The following is a 23,268-nucleotide window of genomic DNA, read 5'->3' on the forward strand; positions in this document are numbered from 1 at the left end:
TGAATTCCAAGTGCTCATGTGCTTGTGATGTAAATCTTAGTTCCTTGTGCTTGTTTATTTGAAATATATCTTCGCCAGTCCTCCTGAAATCCTGTATTTCCTGTTTGAGTACACATCAGGGGCTGAAAGCTGAATGGTTCTATTAATGTAGTTCTATATATTTCCTGTCTCAGTGCATTTAATTGTTATTTTTATTTTCATGTGGTACTTGGATATTGATGTGATACCCCATTGTCTTGCATATGGTGTGCTCTGTTGTCTTGCTTTCGAAGGGATTTCTAATTTGTTATAATACCAGCTTTGTGTTAATGTGTCAATCATTCATTTGAAGTTAAAGCTGCTTTGAGGTGTGTGGTTATGTTCTCAGTAACATAGTATGCCATACGAACTAGGGGTATCAGATCATTATTTACAACGTAGTAAGTACTTGGAAATAAAAATATATGAATTACAATGTATTGGGCATGGAAGTAGTAGAACTGCATTTTTATCTCCGTTTGCGGGGGGTGGGGGCGGGGCTGGCGAGGGGCAGGGAAAGGAGGGGGGAGGACCCGTAAGCATACCCGGATGTGCGTCACTGCGCCGGATGTTAATTCTCCGCGCTATCTGTTGATAGTAATACTAAGGTATTGCACCAGAATGCACACTGTGGCGCTATCTCGGAAAAGAGACTAAAACTACTAGCGCCAAGTGGCTTGGAACCGAAATTTATCATTGAGTTTCATCTCTATTCTATTCTATCCTCTTTGGTCTAGCCTCTTCCCGCATTCAGTTAGTGCTCTGAGTGCAGTGGTTGTGGGCTGTTTGTTAGGTACGTTTTTGTGCCATAGTTCTGGCAACTTGCAACGTAACGAAACAATGAAATGAAATAAACAACATGTTATTGAGCAATACTTACTTGTTCACTTCCTGTATGCACTCATAATCTATGAAGGATGTAGGGCCTAGTATAGATCCAGTAGGTTAGGAGCAAATAAACGACACGAAGTTCGGGTTAACTAACCTCAACTATAGTAATCGCCACGTAACGAAATACCCCAGAAAGTAAATATCGCCGCCCGATGCTCTTCTTTTCTCTTTTTTGTAATGGCTGATCACTGCTGCCAACCTGCCTGGTTACATATTAAAATCACCAGACATAACCATAACAAACTAACCTCAATGTAAACACCGATAATAAATGTTTCCCTACCCTAGTAAATGAAAAAATGAAATGGCGTATGGCTTTTAGTGCCGGGAGTGTCCGAGGACATGTTCGGCTCGCCAGGTGCAGGTCTTTCGATTTGACACCCGTAGGTGACCTGCGCGTCGTGGTGAGGATGAAATGATGATGAAGACGACACATACACCCAGCCCCAGTGCCAGTGAAATTAACCAATGATGGTTAAAATTCCCGACCCTGCCGGGAATCGAACCCGGGACCTCTGTGACCAAAGGCCAGCACGCTAACCATTTAGCCATGGAGCCGGACACCCTAGTAAATGATAAAAGTTAAGATGAAATAAATCAAGATATTCATAATTAAGTCGGTTTCCACGCTCAATGAGAAATTAAGGAAATAAACACCCTTTCTCACTCAAATTACTGTTACATATATCTGTCTTTATTTTGATATACAGTAGGCGTACTATAAACATATTCTTGAAAAGAGGGGCGTGTTAAACGATGCAATTTATTTAATAAGTCTTTGCAGTGTGATTTTCGAAAGTTCCAGACATCCAGTGACTTCCCTTTCTTTTGCGCGAACATTTCCTTCTCTCTTCAATACCGGTAACCAGTAAGGAGTAAGATTGGGCATATTTTCAGCCTGCAGGCTGGTTATATCTTCACGGTTTTCAGGAAACATATAGGAATACTGATGTGCCAAGCTACGTGAACGGAAATTAGGTCAGTTTTCAAGCTCACTGCAGAATTGAATATTACTTCTACTATCTACTTCTATCGTTTTCACATACACCGAGGTGCCAGTATTTCGTCCCGCAAGAGTTCTTTATGTACCAGTAGATCTAGACATGAGGCTGGCGTATTTGAGCACTTTCAAATACCGCCAAACTCGAATCCGCCAACCTGAGCTAGTCATACATTCTCTCCTTCACTCGCTTAAATTATAAACATTTCCTGCCTTTATTCTGATGTATGCATTACTATGACTGCATTCTTAAAGGAAGGGGGGAGGTAATATAGATTGTATAATCCGTTGCAATTTCTGCAAGTTCAAGAACTTACCACATAAGACATATGTCCTTCCTTTTAATAATAATGCTAACAGCTTTACATCCCACTAAGAACTTTTACGGTTTTCGGCATTTGGCATTTTAAACATATTTTCAGCTTACAAGTTGGTGTATCTCAAGCTTTCAACATTACAGAAACCAATGTACAGGAGCACTATGAGTCAAACAACGTTACCAGATTTTTACATATATATTGGCTTAAATCACATGAAGACAGGCTGTGAGGCAAGAATTGGATAGGAAAGAGGGGTAGGCGGGTAAAAAAAAAAACTTCAGACCTGCCGACTGTGGGGTTTGAATCCATCACCATCTCCTGAAACCAAGCTCACAGCAATGTGATCAAACTGCACAGCCAGTTCACTCAGTTTCCTAGGACGCGTAATAGGCCTACCACATGGGCGACCCACTTACCTGTATATGGATCTTCAATTCTTCAATTATACATGTATGAAAAAACATTATGCACCTTAGTAAGAGGTACTTCCCTAGTTGGTTCTCTGATTGGTGCACGTATAACAAATATGTTTGGGAAGAAATACTTTTATTTTATATTTATTTATATCATAAAGGAGTCATGTTGTCATAGCAAAACGAATATGCAACGAAGAAATGAATCCGAAGAGATAAGCATTATTTACTGCATTAAATATTAGTTTATTTACATGTTAAGCGATATGTAGTAGTAATAATAATAATAACAACAACAAACGTGTGCAATAAGGAAAAAGGAAATAAATACAAGTAAATATAAATATAATTTACAACATTTAGAGCCATTCCATGGTCACTGAATTACAAAGCAGGGGTATGAATAAACAAACATAATAAACATGAATACTAATATTTAAAAAGTAAACAGCAAAGTCATCTCCGTACAAACCATGAAAGCCATTGGAAGGGTGGAAGGTGAAGGCTTCCACTAGCCATAACGTTGGCACTTGGTGGGGTGGAGTGGTTAGCTCTACGCATGACCGCCTTTGCCCCCAATAGTTAACCTGGTACTCATTTATCATACGCAAAACATTCCTTCCAAATTACGTTAAACCCCTGTCACTCATTATTATTATTAATTATAAAGTATTAATAAATTGCAAATGGGAAATATCGCGGTGGCAACGGTCACTTACAGTAATGTGATAATAAAGTTAACATAATTACCCAACTACAACAAACAAACAAACAAACAACAAGAGTACAAGAAGCAGATATATGGAAGGAAAATATAACAAGAATTACTGCTAGTTTAATATTCTAAATCGAGCAACATCATATACAAATTCACACACAACTTAAGCATTTACAGTGCTTAACAATATGGCTTACAATATTATAGGTTGACCTTACTACTAGCTTAACATTATAAGTGATAATAAAGTGAAGTTAAACCGTAATTACCCTACAACAACAACATTACAACAAGCAAGAAATACTACTAATTTAACTTTCCAAATCCAGTGTCATTATATACATATTCACACACAACTTAAGTATTTCCAGTACTTAACACTACAAATTACAATACTATAGATTGAACTTACTACTAGCTTAACACTACAAGTGATAATAAAGTTAAAACATACTACCCAACAACTACAACTCGAGTACAAAAAGGAATTCCATGGAAAAAAATATTACAAGAAATACTACTAGTCATCTAAATCCAGCATCATGTACAGTTTCATACACAATTTAATTATTTCCAGTACTTGCTACTATGGCTTATGAAACTATAGATTGAGCTTACTACTAGCTTAATGTTACAAGTGATAATAAAATAAAGTTAAAAACATTGTTAATTAACCAAGAACAACAACAATTACAAAAACATGAGTACAGCAAGCACTTCCCTGGAAAGAGAATACCACAAGAAAAAGCCTCCCAGTTTCACAATCGAAACCAAGCAGAAAATCACAAATTCAGTGCCCGTAATTTACAACTTTTACTTTTCATTTTACACAAATGGTCTTCTTAAATGACTTGATACCAGAAGGGAATCTATCAAAGACTGCCGCAGGTAATTTATTCCAGTCCCTTATGGTCCTGTTGACGAAGGAAAACTTGCCCACATCCGTATGCTGGTTTCTGGCCCTAATTTTATGCTTATGATAATTTCTCGATAAGTATGAGGGAGGTTCTAACCTATTCCTAATACAACTCCAAGCAGCCCTTCCCGTATAGCTCTTATAAAGACCACACAGGCGAGCTCTAGTTCTTCTAGATTCAAGACTTTCCCAATTAATGGTATTCCTCCTATTCCCAGTTACGAAACGCATCGCTCTTCTTTGAACTTTCTCTAGGGAATTTATTAAACCCATCCTGTACGCATCCCAACATGCAGATCCATGTTCGAGAATGGGTCTTACAAGTATTTATAAGGTATATTTAAACCTACTAGGGTGGTGAACACATAAATAAGAATTCCAATGAAAATATTTTGCTTCTGGACCTTCATGCCAGACAGATGTTTTTTTTTAAACAATTTTTTTTTCACTATAATATGATTTATCTATAGAGCAAAACCGCTATGCAGTGTGCGTCTCATAGCAATCGAGATGTAATTGGTAATGTACTATGTATCTGTAGAGCCTATATATGACTTTTTACAATTACCTCTAAAGTGAATTTCAGCTGTGTGACAACGCTAAAAAGACTATGGACTTTGAGATTGGCATTCCTGAAGAGGGTTTTATTCTTCCTATATAAATGAGACCATATAGCTAATCCACCTTCATTTCAGCCACATAAATATTCAGCAAAAATTGCAAAATCACATTAGAGGACAAATACAATTTTTTAAGTAGAAATAGTCTGGAACATAGATTAGTGAGGTTGGACATCCTGCCCGTCATCATTCAGGAGTCGCTGTTGAACATACTGTACTTGTCAAAACTAGTCATCATCATCATCATCATCTGTTTATCCTCCAGGTTCGGTTGTTCCCTAGCGAGGGATCCCACCTCTACCGCCTCTAGGGCAGTGTCCTGGAGCTTCAGACTCTTGGTCGGGGGATACAACTGGGGAGTATGACCAGTACCTCGCCCAGGCGGACTCACCTGCTATGCTGAACAGGGGCCTTGTGGAGGGATGGGAAGATTGGATGGGACAGGCAAGGAAGAGGGAAGGAAGCGGCCGTGGCCTGAAGTTAGGTACCATCCCGGCATTCGCCTGGAGGAGAAGTGGGAAACCACGGAAAACCACTTCCAGGATGGCTGAGGTGGGAATCGAACCCACCTCTACTCAGTTGACCTCCCGAGGCTGAGTGGACCCCGTTCCAGCCCTCGTACCACTTTTCAAATTTCGTGGCAGAGCCGGGAATCGAACCCGGACCTCCGGGGGTGGCAGCTAATCACGCTAACCACTACACCACAGAGGCGGACCAAAACTAGTAAGTTTCTATTTTACACAATAATAGTGAAATGTTGATGAAGACGACATACACCCAGCCCCCGTGCCAGAGAAATTAACCAACGGTGGTTCAAATTCCCCACCCTCTCGGGAATCAAACCCACACCCTGTGACCAAAGGCCAGCACGCTAAACATTTAGCCATGGGGCCAGACAATAATAGTGAAAAAGCATGTTCACTGCAGCTATTGTTGACTGGATATTTCTTCCCTTTAAAGAACAGTGAGTACCACGAATTAATATCCTGTTTTGTTGATTCCTGTAAACTTTGTATGTACGGTTTTGGTTCGCCAGTTCCTAGCGTATCTACTGAATGAAAACTTTGTAGACCAATGGATTCAGTTTTATGTTTATTGCCTTCAGTCGTCACGACATTGCTTTCAATGACAACAGTCGCTCAATTACAAATCCTGTCGAACCTAACCTAACCCCGCGACAATCAGTGGTTTTCGATGGATCCCTACCTAACCGGTCATTATAATTTGTTTTCGGTGGATCACAACCAAACCTGTCCCTATAAGTGGTTTTCGGAAGAATACAGTGGTTTTGTCACAAGTCAATACAGACTCTTGATTGGGTATCGTGGAAATTAAACTCAATTTCGGTTTCATGTACATTACAGTTTCTCTAAGATATATTGATAGTAATTCAGTCATGTACGACGACGATGTATTTCATGGTAAAGACAGCTGCCTCTGTGGATCAGTGGTAGAGTGACGGCCTCCGAATCCCAAGATAGCGGGTTCAAACCCGGCAGAGGTAGTCGGATTTTTGAAGGGTAGAAAAAAGTCCATTCGACACTTCATGTCGTACGATGTCGGCATGTAAAAGATCTCTGGTGACACATTTGGTGTTTACCCGACAAAATTAATTAAATCTCAGCCACAGACGCCCAAGAGAGTTTCGGTTTACTCGGTCTGCCATCTAGTGGGCCTAGAGTATAACGGAACGTCAAAATTGACGAGCAGACAACCAGATGGCGTCAACTTGAAATGTCTGCACATGGTAGCTGAGGCCAAACGATTATTATTATTATTATGGTAAAGACGAATTACTTTGCAACGCTATCTATCTTAATGGTAATGTACTATGTACCTGTACTAGTGTAGGCTACTGAGTGCATGATTCGAAGCAGTGTTTCGATTCATTCAAGTGTCCGAGTGAATCGATCAAGAGATTCTTTCCACACAGCTGTAGCTCTGTCCAATCCGTGACCAGGTCTTGAAGCCACTGTTTTGTTATAATACTGTTTTGCCACAGACCATACAAATTCGATGGCATTGAAAAATGAGTGGTATGGAGGAAGTCGTAAGACAGTATGGCCTTCACTGTGCAGCATCTCGTCAACAATGTACCTGGTTTTAAAGAAACAGAGAAATATTGTTATGCATACATGAAGTCAAATACACGAGTGTAAACAACATTATCTAAACTTATGTTTACGTGCTTCTGTACCTCTTTAAGTGACTTCGATTCATATTACACAACCTTTGCAGCTCATCTTTTGTAGCATTTTCTGGTGGAGAAACTCCATTCTGCCTTAACCATGACTGTAAATTCTGTAACATCATTAAACATCATTCAGTAGAAGGAAATATTCAATGAAGTATAATTATCACTAATTGATCCTTCCTCCATTTCGTTGTTGGTTGATGCTCAACAAGCTTACAGTGATATGGTGCATTATCCATTACAATAACACAGGGACCTATATTTCTTAATCCTATGATTAATTGCATTTTCACCCACATCTGAAATTTCTCGCTGTTCATAGCACCATGGTAATCCTGATTTCTTTTCAAGTTTGTAGCAAATATCAAATCAGCACTTGTAAGAATTTTAAGTTTTAGTATGAAGTTATTTCTTCTAAAAAAAGTATTCCCTAAAAATATGATTTCTGTTGAACGATACAAAAAGCTGTCTGATTTTAAGTGAAACCAACTACTATGTAGCAAAGTCACCTGATGATGAAGTCAATGAATTACTACTTACACTACTTTATCGTAACATCTCTCATGAATGTATCTCCATTAGTAGGCCTGTTAGAAGTCCACGATCACTTGCATTAAAGATATAAGTATAAACACCCATTTCAATACCTTAGAACAAATGTAATTGCTGCGAACACTGAACCTATATCAGGCAGTAAGAAATAAGAAGCTTGGAAGGTGTTTAACAGTCAGGTATCAAGCACTGATTCAGGTGGAGATTGTCGAATGCAGAATAAACATAATAAATAGGCCTACAATACAAGTAATTTACTGATACAAATATCCAGTAATATTATATGAAAATACACTGAGTAAGTTTTGATTGAAGTACCTCTCTAAGGTTAATCATTGGCCTAAAGTGAATACCTGCAAGTCTTTAATAACCAAGAGATCCCTTAACAGTGGAGAAGTCAAAATCAAAAACCACATACAGAGCTCAATGAGCGGTAAGTTATAATGCCACTTCCAATCTAGTGCCAGTCAATTTCAATCAATCAGTCACCATTGATCTGCACTTAGGACAGTCGCCCAGGTGGAAGATGTAGTTTCAGGAATAGGCCTAGTATTTTCTTCAATAATTGCAAAGAATTTGGAAATTTATTGAACATCTCCCTTGGTAAATTACTCCAATCCCTAACTCCCTTCTTAAAAAAAAAAACCAAATATTTGCCCCACTTTTCATCAACTTTATCACTGTACTGTGATCTTACCTACTTTTAAAATACCACTGAAACGTATTCGTCTACCAATGTCATTCCACGCCACCTATCCACCGACAGCTCGGAACATACCACTTAGCCCAGCAACTTGTCTCCTTTCACCCAAGTCTTCCCAGCCCAAACCCGACAAAATTTTTGTAACGCTACTCTTTTGTCAGAAATCACCCGCAACAAATCGTGCTTCTGTCTTTTGAACTTTTCCAGTTCTCAAATCAAGTAATCCTAGTGAGGGTCTCATACACAGGAACTGTACTTAAGTTGGGGTCTTATCAGACACTTATGTGCCCCCCCCCCCCCCCCTACATCCGTACTACAAACCCTAAATACCCTCATAACTATGTAAAGAGAGATCACCTCACTATAATAAAATGAAGTAAAATAAAGTAAGAACATACCAGGTACAAAGCCATCTTTCGTTCCAGCATGAACAATAACCAGTCTTCCTCCCTCACACAGGTCGACGAATTACTCCTTGAACATCATGTCCAGATTTGTGTGGTTTATTCCAGGAGTATGTGGGTGACCCTGAAAGAGAAATGCACAACTGAAACCAAAGACACTTGATGAAGGTAAATTATTCCAAGATTTTTTTATATAAAATGTAACATATAACATATATATTCACCATTCATAAAAATCCAAGTCTCATCCAAGAAAACAACAGGTTTTGGTTTCTCACTGTCCTTATTACGCATGTATTCCCTCAGAAAACAGGATCTCTTAGAACAAATGTCTTCATTTTCTCTAACATACGCATAGGGATCACCTTTACTCCACACAAACCCCATGGCCTTCAAAATTCTTCTTAATGATGTTTCGGAGCCCTTGTACAAATAAGTGTCATAATTTGCTTTCATGTGGTCGAAAACCTTTCTTACAGTTACGACTTCTCCTGTGGGAAGAAAAAAGAGAGTTACAAGGGACTCAAAAGAGCTGTATGACAATACATGCACAAAACATTTCTGGGAGCTTATCTGACCTGCGTGCCAATTTCTATAAATAATGTTGCAATAGATTCCTTATGAAGCCACCTTTATGTAATTTATCATAAATAAACCTTGCTATCGCTTCCTTAGAAAAACTGTATGCCGGTCACTGGATGTTCACGCTTCCGGCGTTTACCTGGTGTAGAAAACTCAACTCCCTTCTTGAAATTTCCTATTACTTTTCGGACTAAACCGAAACTACACTGTAAGAATACACACACAGAAATATATTACATACACGTCAACAGGAATACACAAAGGTTAAGTCTACAAACCGTATCGAAGTCGACACAAGACATGGTATAGGCCTAGGCCTACATGATCAGGTTAGGTTAGGTTCAGAATGAAATACTGCTCCATTTCAACTGATTGTCATTATGCCAGAAACTTATCATAGAAACAAGATAAAAACGAACACTTACCCCAGTTAATAATACAACTCTTGCCATTAGCTTCGTATCACTACGACTGATACCTTCTTCGTCGTCTTCGTGTTTCAATTGCTCGTAGCAATGTACAAGCATTTCTTGACCTGATGCTTGTAAAGGACGTAACCTTGGTTTCCTTTTCGGAGGAGTTCTTGCAGATTTTTCTTCCTTCTTAGACATCCCAATCGAATTCTGTTCGTATAAGTATGGGACGAAATAGGAACGTAATTAATAAAATGATGTGCTCATCATTTCACGCAAACTATGTTATTAAATGCATTATCCGAACATGCCACAATTCTACTTACCTGGTATTAGCCAGATAGATTTACAATCCCACAGAAAAAGAAAATATACTTTAAATATTCTCGCAAATGTATCGCTAGTGACTTTAAAGGCAATCCGGTGGCAACACGCAATTCACGCTAGAACAGATACTGAACGTTGCCAACGTGCCAGATTAACGGTAACAGTAAGACGTCGTATCGGCAAGTAGGGTCCCTAAACTGTATGGTTACCGACACTGAAAAAGACCCAACAGCAAGAAAAGTCACTATAAATCAATACCTTAATATTACAGGGGAAAAAGGGTAAGGTTGCACCCTTAGGGTACGTCCTTACACGGGGACGACTATAAGCACGAACAAACAGTCGCTATCCAGAATACTGAATATACCACTCGGCAAGTAGAAACGGCGTAGTTTTGTTCTGTCTGAAATAATTAAGAAATACTCTGATAAATCCTCATCTGTTTCTTAAATGAGTTCGTAGTTTAGGGTTTTCTGTTTCTTGTCTAATACGTAAGATAGTTTGAGGTCAGTGTACCTTAAAAATGAGCTCCATTCAAGTGGGGGTAATTTCTGAGAGATGGTCAAATGAGTCCTATATAATTGTAAATTTAGTAGAGATTTCTTCTTGTATAATAGTTTAATTTCATTTTTCAACCATATGTTGTTTACTTTCTTTTGAGTGGCATTAGATTTTGAATAGGGATGACTTTTTCTTTGCAAAGATTTGAGAAATTTAGGTACCAACTCTAATTTCAAGCAATCTTTAAGAAACTTGATATCTCTAGAAATCTTGCCTATTTTAATTTTTAGGTTCAAATACTTGTTAGGTTTTACTATTGCCTGGTTGGCATTGACATTACATGTAATAAATATCATTTTTGGTCCGTATTGATGATATTTGATTGAAATAATAACATTAAGTTATTTATTAGACCACCTAATCAATACAAAATCGTCTTGGATGATTTACATAAATTTGTTAGCTAATAGTGGTACATGTTTCGCCTTCCCTGAAGGCATCATCAGCCATAGTCTTAACCTTAAATTAAAAATAAGCGTCTAAATAACATGTAGTAATGAAATGAATTTTAAAAACTTGAAGAGATTTGAAGTGAAATAACATTAAAAATAACAATGATGGTTTGAAAATGCAATGTGATGAGATACAATAGTGGAAGTATTAACAAAATTAACATTAGAAGGCTGCTAAAATAAGTACAATGGATAAAACAACAGATTGTTATACAACAAGTAGTAAGATTGCATAAAAGTAAAGTTGATAGTCTGGCGGTTATAATTAGATGATGGCGAAAAATCTTATATAATCAAAGTAAAGAAGAGAGAATAAAAGTCAAAGTTAGTCGAGAGATCCGAAGTTAATCATGATCTAAAGAAAAAGACGAAAGTCAGATGCATATGGTGAAGTTGTAGAACACTTTTTTGTTGAGGATATGAAGTTGATGAATAGAAGTTGAAGAACAGTTTCAAATAGGATCACTATGGACCATCTCAAAATTTGAAGTGATGTTCAAATGTTGTAAATTGTGAGTTTGTAGATATTCTAGTTGAAGAAGCATATAGAAGTGGAATCTGTAAATGGAAGCAAGAAAAGTAGGGTTAATTGTGTGAAAAGATATTTGAAAAATATTGAAGTAGAATCGTATGCACTTACTATTTGACGGTGACAAAGATAGCTTGTAATATTATGAGTTAGAAGTATTTGCAACAGTAGACTTCTTGCTACGTGTGTTATAACTGAAGTTTTGTGCTGGAGGGGGATCTGTTTGCGTTGACGTAACTATTGGAGGGGGACTGCTATTGGTGGGGGGGAAGGAAGAGAGTGTATTACTGCGCGTGTTGTAACGGTGTAAGGCTATTGGAGGGAGCGATGTTACGGTGGGTGTGGCTATGGGTTTATTGACTTTTCAACCCCTGCTAATGTTCGCATTACGTGAAAAAGAAGATACACGTGCGATATATACTGTAGAGAATCAGAAACACACAAAAAGATGAAGAATGAAGCAAATTAACGTAATTTTAAGCGGCAAATAACAATCGGTGATACTTTATTCATCGCAAAGGAGTTGAAAAGTGATAAAGAGCCATTTGTAATAGACACAACAAAAGCATTCATGCAAGCCAGCATTTCTATAGAAAAATTGGATAATCCTGGCATGAGGACATGGATGAATATAAAAGGAAAGATAAATAGTACCGTTTTTATTATAAGATATGACGATATTGTAAATAAATCGCCTGGTTGAGTTGTAATAATGTTATTGTTTATACGCCCCACTAACTACTTTTACGGTTTCGGAGACACCGAGATGTCAGAATGTTGTCCCACAGGAGTTTTTCACGTGCCAATAAAACCAGTAACATGCGGCTGACATATTTGAGCACTGGACTGAGCCAGGATTTAACCTACCAACTTGGGCTCAGAAAGCCAACGCCTTAAGCATCTGAGTTACTCATCCCCAGCCGGGCAGCACCAGCGTGTCCATGAATATCTTCCAGGGATATATGGCTTCGTAAAATGCAGTGAAAGCACGTCTGATAGAAGAAAGAAGACATTGTTAGTGAAGTTTTAAGAGGTTCAGTAGAAGACCACAGTAAATTTGCACCCAAGCGGTCGCAAGCATTATAATTCAGACGTCAGCGAAAGGGGCTGCTTTGTTTACACAAAGATACTTTCTGACTGTCGCACAACTCTGAATCCTGATGATGTTGAAACCATGCCTAGTTTGTATTTTGGAGACAAGTCATTCAAAATGTAAAAACGTGTAGGCTGTGTATAAATTCATAACTTCCTTCTAACTTCATTTCAAGATAACATTTTGTATATTCGATTGTTCTAAGATTTAATAACAATTTAATACATTACAAGTGTTCACTTTAAAACCCCTAATTACAAAATTAGAAGGAATGTTTCACGAGAAACATTGATCAGTATGACTATTTATTTCACGAAATACCTACCGAAATATTGTCAGTTTTAACACTGAAATCAATAGTTTTATTTCACCAAAAAATAAGGCCCTTATATATCACTATCCACCTTTAGAAGTACCAATAACAAAATCTTGTTATTTGTTACCTAGCAACAAGTGTATTCCTTGCCTGGCAACAATTGTAAATTATGCTGCATCCTTCAAGATCCTTGTTAACCTCAAGACCTAATATATTGACTTCAAAGCTTGCAGCAAGAGTGCTCAAGAACGTCACACTGCTTATGATCTGTACAAAAAAATTATCTTCATGGAATAGTGTACATTTCACTTCAACAAATAGCATGGTTCTATTTTCCTAGCGATAAGTACCATTATGAGGGGCCGATGACCTGGATTTTGGACCCGTTTCGACAAGCATCATCGATTCAGTATTGTGCTTTAGAAGCAATCCCTTGGTTAGTAATACTATTGTTTAACGCAAGTTTCTGGGAATGTGGGGCATTGGGCGTCGGATCCACTGATTGTTTTAACTTCGTATCCATTCATTCTTCGTCCTCGCGTTTTCTAATTCTGGTGAGTGGAGGATTATGGATTTTTAAATTGTCATTATATTTTGTCTCATTTCATACCATTAGGGGCCGATGTTCTAGATGTTAGGCCCCTTTAAACCACGCATCATCATCACAGGAAGTTAGCCCGTTATCATGCTGATGGTGACTGTTGCACGGGTCCTGGCTTCCATTCTAGCGATGATCATCATTCTCGAGTGGCTGTCAAAATTGACTCATCTGCCACTACAGTACAACAGATTATACTCTGATTACCTTCCTCTCGACATGCATCTTAGTTCAGTTCTGTGTCACTGGAAGGTACTCTTTATGAATTGCTGTAGGACATTGTTCACCCCTACTGAAGGAACTCTAGTTCATCCCCTCACTTCACTACAATAGCCTACTGAAATGGATTGTCTTCTCTAATGATTAGATATTACAGTATCTTTCTCCGTTTTACTACTTCCACTATATTTAAATATTCTACTAATTATTGTTTGAGTAGCTATTGTTCTCAAGACGTAGAGCGGTATTTACACCTTGCAACTTCTTCACGGAGAAGACTCAGGCGCCTTCCAGGGCTAATAAGGACTCAACTCACTCCACCAGACTCGAGAAAAGTTCCAAGGTACAAACGGTTTCCGTTGTTCAGAGAGCTAGCAATTTCCCACGATCCTTCAAATAGCTTGCACATTACTCTGACCCTTTTGATTACAACATTTTATGATTCAGTAATTCACTATAAATTCTGAATTTTCAGTCAAATAATAATCACATAAATCAGCCCAGTACTAAGAGATCTCATACTTCTCTGTGATATAGTCAATCCTGTATCTGCTCAAAGTTACTATTTGACAGTTGATTGTAGTATTTCCCTGATCTGAACTTACATCGCATATCTTCCCGTAAAGTATTTCCTTCGCTTTCCCTTTCACGCTACCTTTCTCAAATCTTGCTGTCTTTTTCTGCACGCAGAGAAAATCAAGACTGTCCCCACTGAAGCTTGACAGTTCACATGCTAGGAAGTATCTTTAATCCAAAGAGCGTGTGCCAATTCAGTCCTGGGATCACTCCATGATACGGGTCAATAAGTTTTGTTATATCTCTTTTTTTCTCTTTTCAAAACCTCAACAAAATTACTTGTATCATAATATCCCATGGATATTTCACTGTCTTTATATTAACCTTGACTTATATCACTATTCTCACTGCAAGATATGATCTGAGCCAATTGAAACAGAACATAATCTGATTTTTGGTCAAGTAGGGACTTGTCACTCTTCTCTGGGACTTACAATATTTCGTTCCTTATATTTCCATCCTAAAATAGAGGTGCATATTATGGTCATAAAAATACGGTAAATGAACTCTTGATGTTCTATATCAACCAAAAACTATGTAAAGAGGAAATCATTTAGTATGATCCAGATAAAATATGCAGCAGCTGGAGAAATGCGGGTGAAGTGTACATTGGTTGACATGGTGATAGTTCATGATGAGGAATGAGCAGTTGCTTATCGGGCTAGTTGACCAATATTGTAGGGGCTCAGAGAAACAAACAGAATTGGAAATTCAGTATTGTTAATGAGTGGTTTGGAGTAAGACATAGCTATCTCAGTACTGAATAGAGGGTTGTGGAGACAATCCCATCATTTTCATTTAATGCTATAGCTTTAAGAGTAATGATTAAATTGTTATTCTCTTTTGCAGATCCAGACAAAACACACCAAGTTTGTACGTGACCTAATTCGTGAAGTGTGTGGTCATGCACCATATGAGAAACGAGCGATGGAGTTATTGAAGGTTTCCAAGGATAAGAGAGCTCTGAAATTTCTGAAAAGGAGGGTAAGTTATTTTGTTCTGTTAGCAAAATATACAATGTGTTAAGATAATATTTGCACTGCAGTTGTTACCTTGACCCATTAGTGCATAGCGTCCGAAAAATCGGATGTTATTGAAAATAAAATTGTGATTATCCATGGTTTTAAGCCCGCATTACTTTCTTGTGCTTCAGAAAGGCCTGTAGCACACAAGAACCAAGAATACATCATTCTTTATCCTTACCATTCATTGTTGAATCACACTTATTGCAAGCACGGCGGGAAGATAGTACAGAGTTTTGTGCAACAGTCGAGATTTTTATTTATGAATTAATAAATATTTCCAATAGTTATAAACTTTGGTATGGACCATATTGTTGACACTTCTATGTACTGACACACAAAGATGTCAATTATATCTTAGGGTCTGGTACACAAGCCGACTATCTCCAGATCGGGTCTCAGAAATTTTTAAACCTAAAGGGCGAATTCTACTATGTCCAAAAAAGGAACTTAGATGCGAAAATTAAGAGTTTTGGCAATTTGTACGTAATTATTAAATGCCAATATGTGCCAAGCGCTACGGCTCTCTTGCCAGGGTAGCCATGTTGATGACGTCATAGTTCATCCCGTCAACCTCTGGAAGGTCAGCCATGATGAAACTATGACGTCACGAGGCAACATCTGACATTTAAATGTACATACAAACAAAACTAAGCATCCCATGGGTTACAGCAGAAAATGAGCATAGCAAATCACAGAATGCAAGGTACTGGGTAAAACTGTACATTCCGCATCCGAACGTTTATAACAGTATAAGGAAGGGAACACCATGCAAATAGCCTGCATAAACGCCATGCAACCTGCCGGCATACCTATGATATACATTTACTTAGGGGCAAAACTTTACCTTCCGCAGCCCAATGGGCATAATATTACATGGACGTGAAACGAATGTACATTGTACGTGGAATTCCCTTTAGAAGAGAGATGTGGGCCTAGGGCCACTCCGCGGCTTCGACCGTGCTACAGTACATGGCACATGCGCACAGCACCAATAGGAAGTAGTGTGTTCTAACGCTACTCACCGATTAATACAGACGGTCCTTTTGGTATCCATTGCACGTACGGCCGGCCATTGTCTACGAAGCCAGCTAGCATACGTTAATATAACAGCTCTCACGAGGTTCGTTCCATCGCATGTTTCTACACAATAACACACCTACAACATACATAAACCGCCACGGAATGTACGAATCAGTCGTTCCGGAGTTAAGTACATGATATCGCACAATGTGTATACAGTGGAACCTCGATTAACCGTTCCCGGAAAATAAGTTTTCCTGGAATATGCGTTCAAATTACGTGGTCCCGCGAGCATCGTAATTAAATCACGTTGAAAAAGTCCTGCATTATCCGTTCCTCGAAGAAACGATTTCCCGGATCAACCGTCCAGAAATTCCAGTCCCATCAACGCTAAATCCTCGATCAATCGTTTCTTTAATAAACTGTATCTCACAAAAGGACGGCTATGGCATATTTATGGATCTTGGCGTTAACACCCCGTCACTGCGATAATTAAAGCAAGTACTGTACCGGTACTGGAAAAGCGATCGGCGGTGAACTTGCATAAGGGACCATCTTAGCATCGCATTCGGGTGGTATTGTTTGGAGAATCTCGGAAAATCATAAAGCAGAGAGTTGCGACAACAATTGCAAGGAGACACAGTGCATTTCGACAGCTCTGCTTGAAGACGGAACGAGTTTCGTCAAATGTTCGCGCTTATAAAACGTCCCTATTACGTCCAGAGTTAGATGTTTATATTTTTACTTTTTTCGATCGTACTGCCGAAGAGGTTTTTGGCACTTTGCTCAGGGCACTGCAGAGTAACTGGGCTTTCAGGCAGGAATCGAAACTGCTTCTTAACACAAATTCAGTAATTTTGATATTATCGTACATGATTATGTTAGCGAGACCTAAACACATGTTGCACCTAAATGTAATTTTAAAAAAAGAAAGCCATGGGAGGTCTTGGAATTGCCTATTACTGTTTAGGTCCTAATGTAAGACTGGGAATTTTACATTTTCGTGTTAAAATACCAAAAACCGCAGTCGTTTTATTTGCGCACGTTACATTTTAAATGGTTGGTATAATTTCAAACTCGTACTGACGTGCAGCGAGCGCGCTTTCCAGATGACCTCAGGGTCACGAATAACCGTAATTTCTGAAGTTTTGATATTTCTTTTATCTTTCCAATTTGATTGGATTTGTCAAATACAGTAGACAATACACGACACTTACGGATTTCGCCATGCTAAAATGGTAGACAATTCGACTGTGGCGCTCCTAGTGACTTGACCTGAACAAATCGCGCTAAATTCAAATATCAATGGAAATGTATATACGGAAATGGATAAATAAATTACGTCTAGAAAGACAGTGGTATTGAGATATTAACTTCGAAGTTGCTAAAGCAATTCTGGATAAATGAATGAAGAATTATTTAAAAGGTTATTATTCAAAGACTGAAATTAGACATATAAACAAGGTGTGAAATGGACTGCTGTGAAATGGTTTGATCTTTCATTTATGCATTACTTTTTTAGCTTTAGCATACCTGCCTGAAATCTTACGGTTGGATTTGTCTTTTTTCCTCATTTAAAAACAATGTATCGTCACATTAAGACATTTGTCAATACAAATATCGGCACATTCCTTACACATATCATGCAATGAATTAACATTTAATAGCTGGACAATTTTCCTCTTAACATGAAGCCTACAAACAGAAAGAAAATCTATAAAATCCCGGCTTTAATCTGAGAAGAGGGATAAAAGAAATAAAAGTTTGAAAATGTTGTCGATAGTGATGCTTTGAGGAATATTTACGTACAATTAGAATAAAAATGTAACATACCTTTGGCTGTATAGTCGAGGATTTTTAAAGTCGCTGGCCTGGAAATGATCTGAACAGATCTTATAATTCTTATACAAGCGTAACGTCCCTTCTTTCTTGTACACTTTATCCAAATCCCTTCTCTGATATTTCAAAACCCACAGATCACACCTGCAACAACACATCGGTATTGAAGGTTAACTGCTGCACTATACAATAAAATATGCGTATTTTATTTTAAGCCCGTTAAAACATAGGTTGAGCAGGTCAGAAGATTATGAAGTACTATAAAAATCTGTCACTGGAAGAATATATGTGCAAACACAATATTACTTACATGTTCTTGTCACGAGGAACCTGAAGAACGAGCGCACATTTTTCTCTACTTCGTAATTACTGCAGCCAAACACAGCACATACCTTTCCCCTCATGTTGAGAGGAGATATCAAGGAATGACACACGCTACTATTTAATTATGTCAACTCACTGAAAACGCATAAATAACACCAAAAACTTCACACAAAAATACACGTGCTCTTATGACAGAATCAGTACCGTTCAGGTCTATCCGCTAGAGTGAGCTCCAATAGCTGTCCCTCGATATCTCGCTCAGTGTCGTGTATTATTCTTCTTTTGTGTTGTTGGGCGCTGCACACACGCAATTTACCCAGTCACCAAATGTATACTCGCTTGAACACTGTGGTCTCTATTTTTTAATTATTATGTGAATGTTACATGTATGCGTATAGAACGATTGGTCATTATTATCAGAAGAATGTATCTTGAAATTACGAAGAACTAGATACATCACATTGAGTAATTTAATTGTGTGAGAGTATTCAAAGACAAATGTTACATTGATTTAAGTAGTCCGTGATGGCCAGCACAATTTCCGGTGTGAGATTGGATACTAGGCAAGAGACACATGTGGGAAAGGCAACCTGTTGTTCTAATAATCATTGAAAGAGAATGTTTCGTTGTGAGTTAAATGTTTTACATTGTAGAATAATGTGATTAGCATCCCCGATAATGTTACCACAATTACATAGCGGTGAGTCATTTAACTTAAATCGAAATTTATAGGCTGGTGTGAGTGCATGGTTAAAACGAAGGCGAATGATAGTGGTAACATGCCGACATGTGTATTTCCCTTTAGCAAACCATGGCCGTAAACAGATAGAAGGTTGCACATTAAAATAAAATCCACCCTTTAAAGCCGCATATCCTTTCCAATTGTCCTGCCATTCCTGACAAAGTGCATGTTTTATGAGAGGTTGAATATCTGTAGCGGGAATAGCGATGTTACAGTTGAACCCATTTCCTAAAGCAGCGTCTTTGGCAAGTAAATCAGCTTTAAGATTGCCATTAATATTAGAATGGCCTGGAATCCAGACCAACGTTATATCCTGATGGTTTTGGTCTAGGTTAAATAATAGTTTTTTAATATTGAGGACATACCACGAACTTGGACTTTGAGTTGATTGTATGCATTTTAGAACACTCTGTGAATCAGAAAATATGATGGCTTTTGGTATAGCATGAAGTTTGACATATAATAGGGCCTGCCGAATGGTGAATGCTTCAGCAGTGAAGATAGAAGCATGTTTTGGTAGTGTGAATTTACCGGAGGTTTTAGATGAAGGTATATAGTAGGCTGCTCCGACACTGGTCATTTCGAGAACCATCCGTGTAAATACTTAATGTATCCTGATGAGGAGATAGGCATACTGGGAATGGAAAAGAAATATGAGAAGATTGTATGCTTTGTTTGGTATTGAATCCGAATTGGGATATAATAAGTTGTGGTTTATACAATGATACAGAGTATGGGAAGGAATAATGAGGTAGAGAGGGACATTTAATGACTTGATTGTTATAATCTCTAATGTTTTCAAAGGCTGTTAAGAGGTCAGGCGGTTTTAATTTAGTATTAGGGTATTTTTTAAAATATTCCGAGAGAAGTTGTAATTTAGGAAATAACAAATAGGAGGTAAGCGAGATTTTTCTTAGTAAGGACTTGTTTGCTAGAAACTTTCTCCGTAAGAACAACGGCATTTCTCCGGTTTCAACCAGCAACTCATTAGTGGGGGTTGATTTCAATGCACCAATGCATAGTCGTATCGCTTTGTATTGAATAACGTCTAATTTATGGACAAGGGTGGTAGATGCCATGTTAAAAAAGAAGCGTCCGTAATCTAACCTTGATCGTATGGTATTCTTATAGATTGTCAACGCCACGACTGGGTCCGCCCCCCCAGTTCCTCCTTACGATAGCTTTGAGAATATTTGAAAAGTTATTTGTTTTATAGTGTAGGGATTCAAAATGATATTTCCAGGTTAACTTATTATCTAAATATATACCTAAATATTTATAGGTTGTACGAATCGGAATGATTAAAGTACTACTTTGTATTGGTGATTGATCATAACTTCGTTCATTGGTGAATACCATGGCAGCACACTTATTCTGCGAAACTTCAAATCCATGGCCATTGAACCAATTATTTGCGTTGTTTAGTACTTGCGAGATGGTTTGTCTGGCTTCCAATACTGTACTTTTAGTAACGTATATTAGGACATCGTCAGCGTACGTAATTATGCGAGCATCACGAGTAATGAGTGTTTCTAGATCCTTGAGGTATAATGCAAATAATATACCACTTAGTACGTCACCTTGGGGTAAGCCCTTGGAACTATAACGAATGTTATAAGGCTGCCATGATGATTTAACATGTAGGCATCGATAGTATAAAAGTTGCCCTATGATAGTGATAAAATTGGGAGGAAATTGCATATCCGTTAATTTTTGGAGTAATACATGAATATTAACGTTATAATATGCATGTTTGATGTCTATGAAAATGGCAAGAGTATCTTGTTTTCGAAATCTAGCTAAGGTAAGATCCGTTAAGAAAATGTTTATAGCGTCAAAAGTACTTCTTCCCTTGATAAAAGCAAATTGGTTATTTGGCTATAAATTATAATATTCTAAGCACCATAGTAGGCGACTGAGCAGTATACGTAGAAAAACCTTCCTAATACAGGATCCCAAGTTTATGCCTCTGTACCGTGGATATACATGTCCTTCAGTTGGTGGTTTTTCTAATGGCACAAGGAGAAATTGATTCCAATCCTGTGGAGTTGTGGCGGACGTTAAAACCGAATTGAAATACGTGATTAACATTTTTTGAGCTCTGTGTGGAAGATGTTGTATCATTTTGTAAGTAATGTAATCCGGACCCGGGGAAGTGGAAGTTTTACCTTCAACAGCGGTGAGGAATTCTATTAGGTCAATGGGTTGCATAAGTGTGTCAAATTGAACATTATATACGGACGAAGACAGCGGAAATTGGGGTATCACGAAATCTGGAGTTAGTTCATTATAAAATGTCTGTAGATTATCAGAATGAATGGTAACAGTATTGTGTCGTCGTTGAATGCAACCTAGGGATCAAATAGCAGACCAAATAATTTGTGGCTTAGTATTTCTATGAATAGTAGAGATGAATTTTTTCCCGGATTCCTTTCGTTTATGATTAAAGGTGCGTTTCATAAGTGCAGTATACTTCTGGTAAAGGATATAGTGATAATATGTGAAGTTAGTTCGAAGTTGTCGAAAAAGAATTTTGCGGCGTTTGACCATTGCATCACATTGTTTATTCCACCATCTTATTACAATTTGTTCAGGCTTGGATGTGAATGTTTTGGGGTGAATAGGATGATACATATTGAGATATTCGGTAATTGCAGTAAGAAATGATGAATATTGCATGATAGGGGAAGAACTGAGTTTGAGCTTGGCATGTAAATAGCTATGAAACATATCAAAATCATGGAGTGACCTGTCGAGCCGGTGTTGGTTATTTGTAGAAGAATCGAAATTTATAGAGCCGATATTCCCACTAAGTGAGAGAAATATGGGGAAATGGTCACTGAGATGGGTATCTTTAATTGTTTGCCAAAAACTACGGTGGCCCAATGAGATACTACAAATAGAAAGATCGACAGCGCTTTTAGCTTGCCCCGGTGCTGAGAGTCATGTAGATCCATCATTTAAAATTAGTAGGTCTAGGGTCTGCGTTACATTAAGAATTTTCCTACCCTTAGCAGAAATGTGTTGAGATCCCCATGTGGTGTGATGGGCATTCATATCGCCGGCAATTATAAAATGAGGATAAGGAGTAAACTGAGAGAAAAAATTATACCACTGTGTAGCTGTACCCTGTATACGAGGGGGACAATAAAGATTCACAATGACCAGTTCATTAATGTTCACTGCTACAAAAAAGGTGCCTGTTATATGATGGGCAACCTCCAACCGTTGATATGTTATTCCAGTGGAAATAAGCGTTAGTACGCCGCCATATCCACCACCATCCATTCGTTCCGCTTTATAACCCGCAAATCGAAAAGTATACATGGGTTTCAACCAGGATTCTTGAATTAGTATTATATGGGGATGATATTCATTAATAAGTTTAACTAACTCTCTTACCTAGTATGCTTTTACAATTCCACTGGAGAATCGAAATTGCCATGTTCAATGAGACTATTGACTTTGTCATTTATACTCTTAACCAAGTGACTCCATTGTGGGTTACCCCCTAATAATTCCACGAGTATTAAAAACTCAGCACGTAGTGCCGATTGTAGTTTACTTGGGTTAAAGGATAATGAATTATCCTTCTGGAAACTACTTCCGGGTTCATTATTAGAGGATGACACTGTAGACCGAATCCGTGAACCACTTGGCGCGTAGGTAGTATTAGTTATGGGAGATGAACGATGTTCTGTTCTGGTGGGTCCAAGTATTTGAAGGTAACCGTCCCTATCATAACCGGGGGAGGTGTGACCCGAGGTTCACGATAGATAACTTCCGTAAATTTTCTTTTTTTAGGAAGCTCGACTGTTTGGTTTGATTGGGAAGAGTGTAATGGGGGAAATTACTGCGTTACTGAAAGTGGGTTATAAGCCTTTGGCTGTACTTGATTTTGTG

General features: G+C 38.1%; 1 protein-coding gene across 1 annotated transcript in view; it reads left to right on the plus strand.

Annotated features, from left to right (window-relative positions):
- The window catches only part of RpL36 (ribosomal protein L36), a 57,354-nt gene that overhangs the window by 18,554 nt on the left and 15,532 nt on the right, over positions 1-23,268 (plus strand). The window contains exon 3 of the mRNA XM_067137137.2: positions 15,265-15,399. Coding sequence (XP_066993238.1) covers positions 15,265-15,399 — 135 coding nt within the window. The remainder of the gene's footprint in view (positions 1-15,264; positions 15,400-23,268) is intronic.

Source organism: Anabrus simplex, chromosome 1 (assembly GCF_040414725.1).
Source record: "Anabrus simplex isolate iqAnaSimp1 chromosome 1, ASM4041472v1, whole genome shotgun sequence".
Lineage (NCBI taxonomy): Eukaryota > Metazoa > Arthropoda > Insecta > Orthoptera > Tettigoniidae > Anabrus > Anabrus simplex.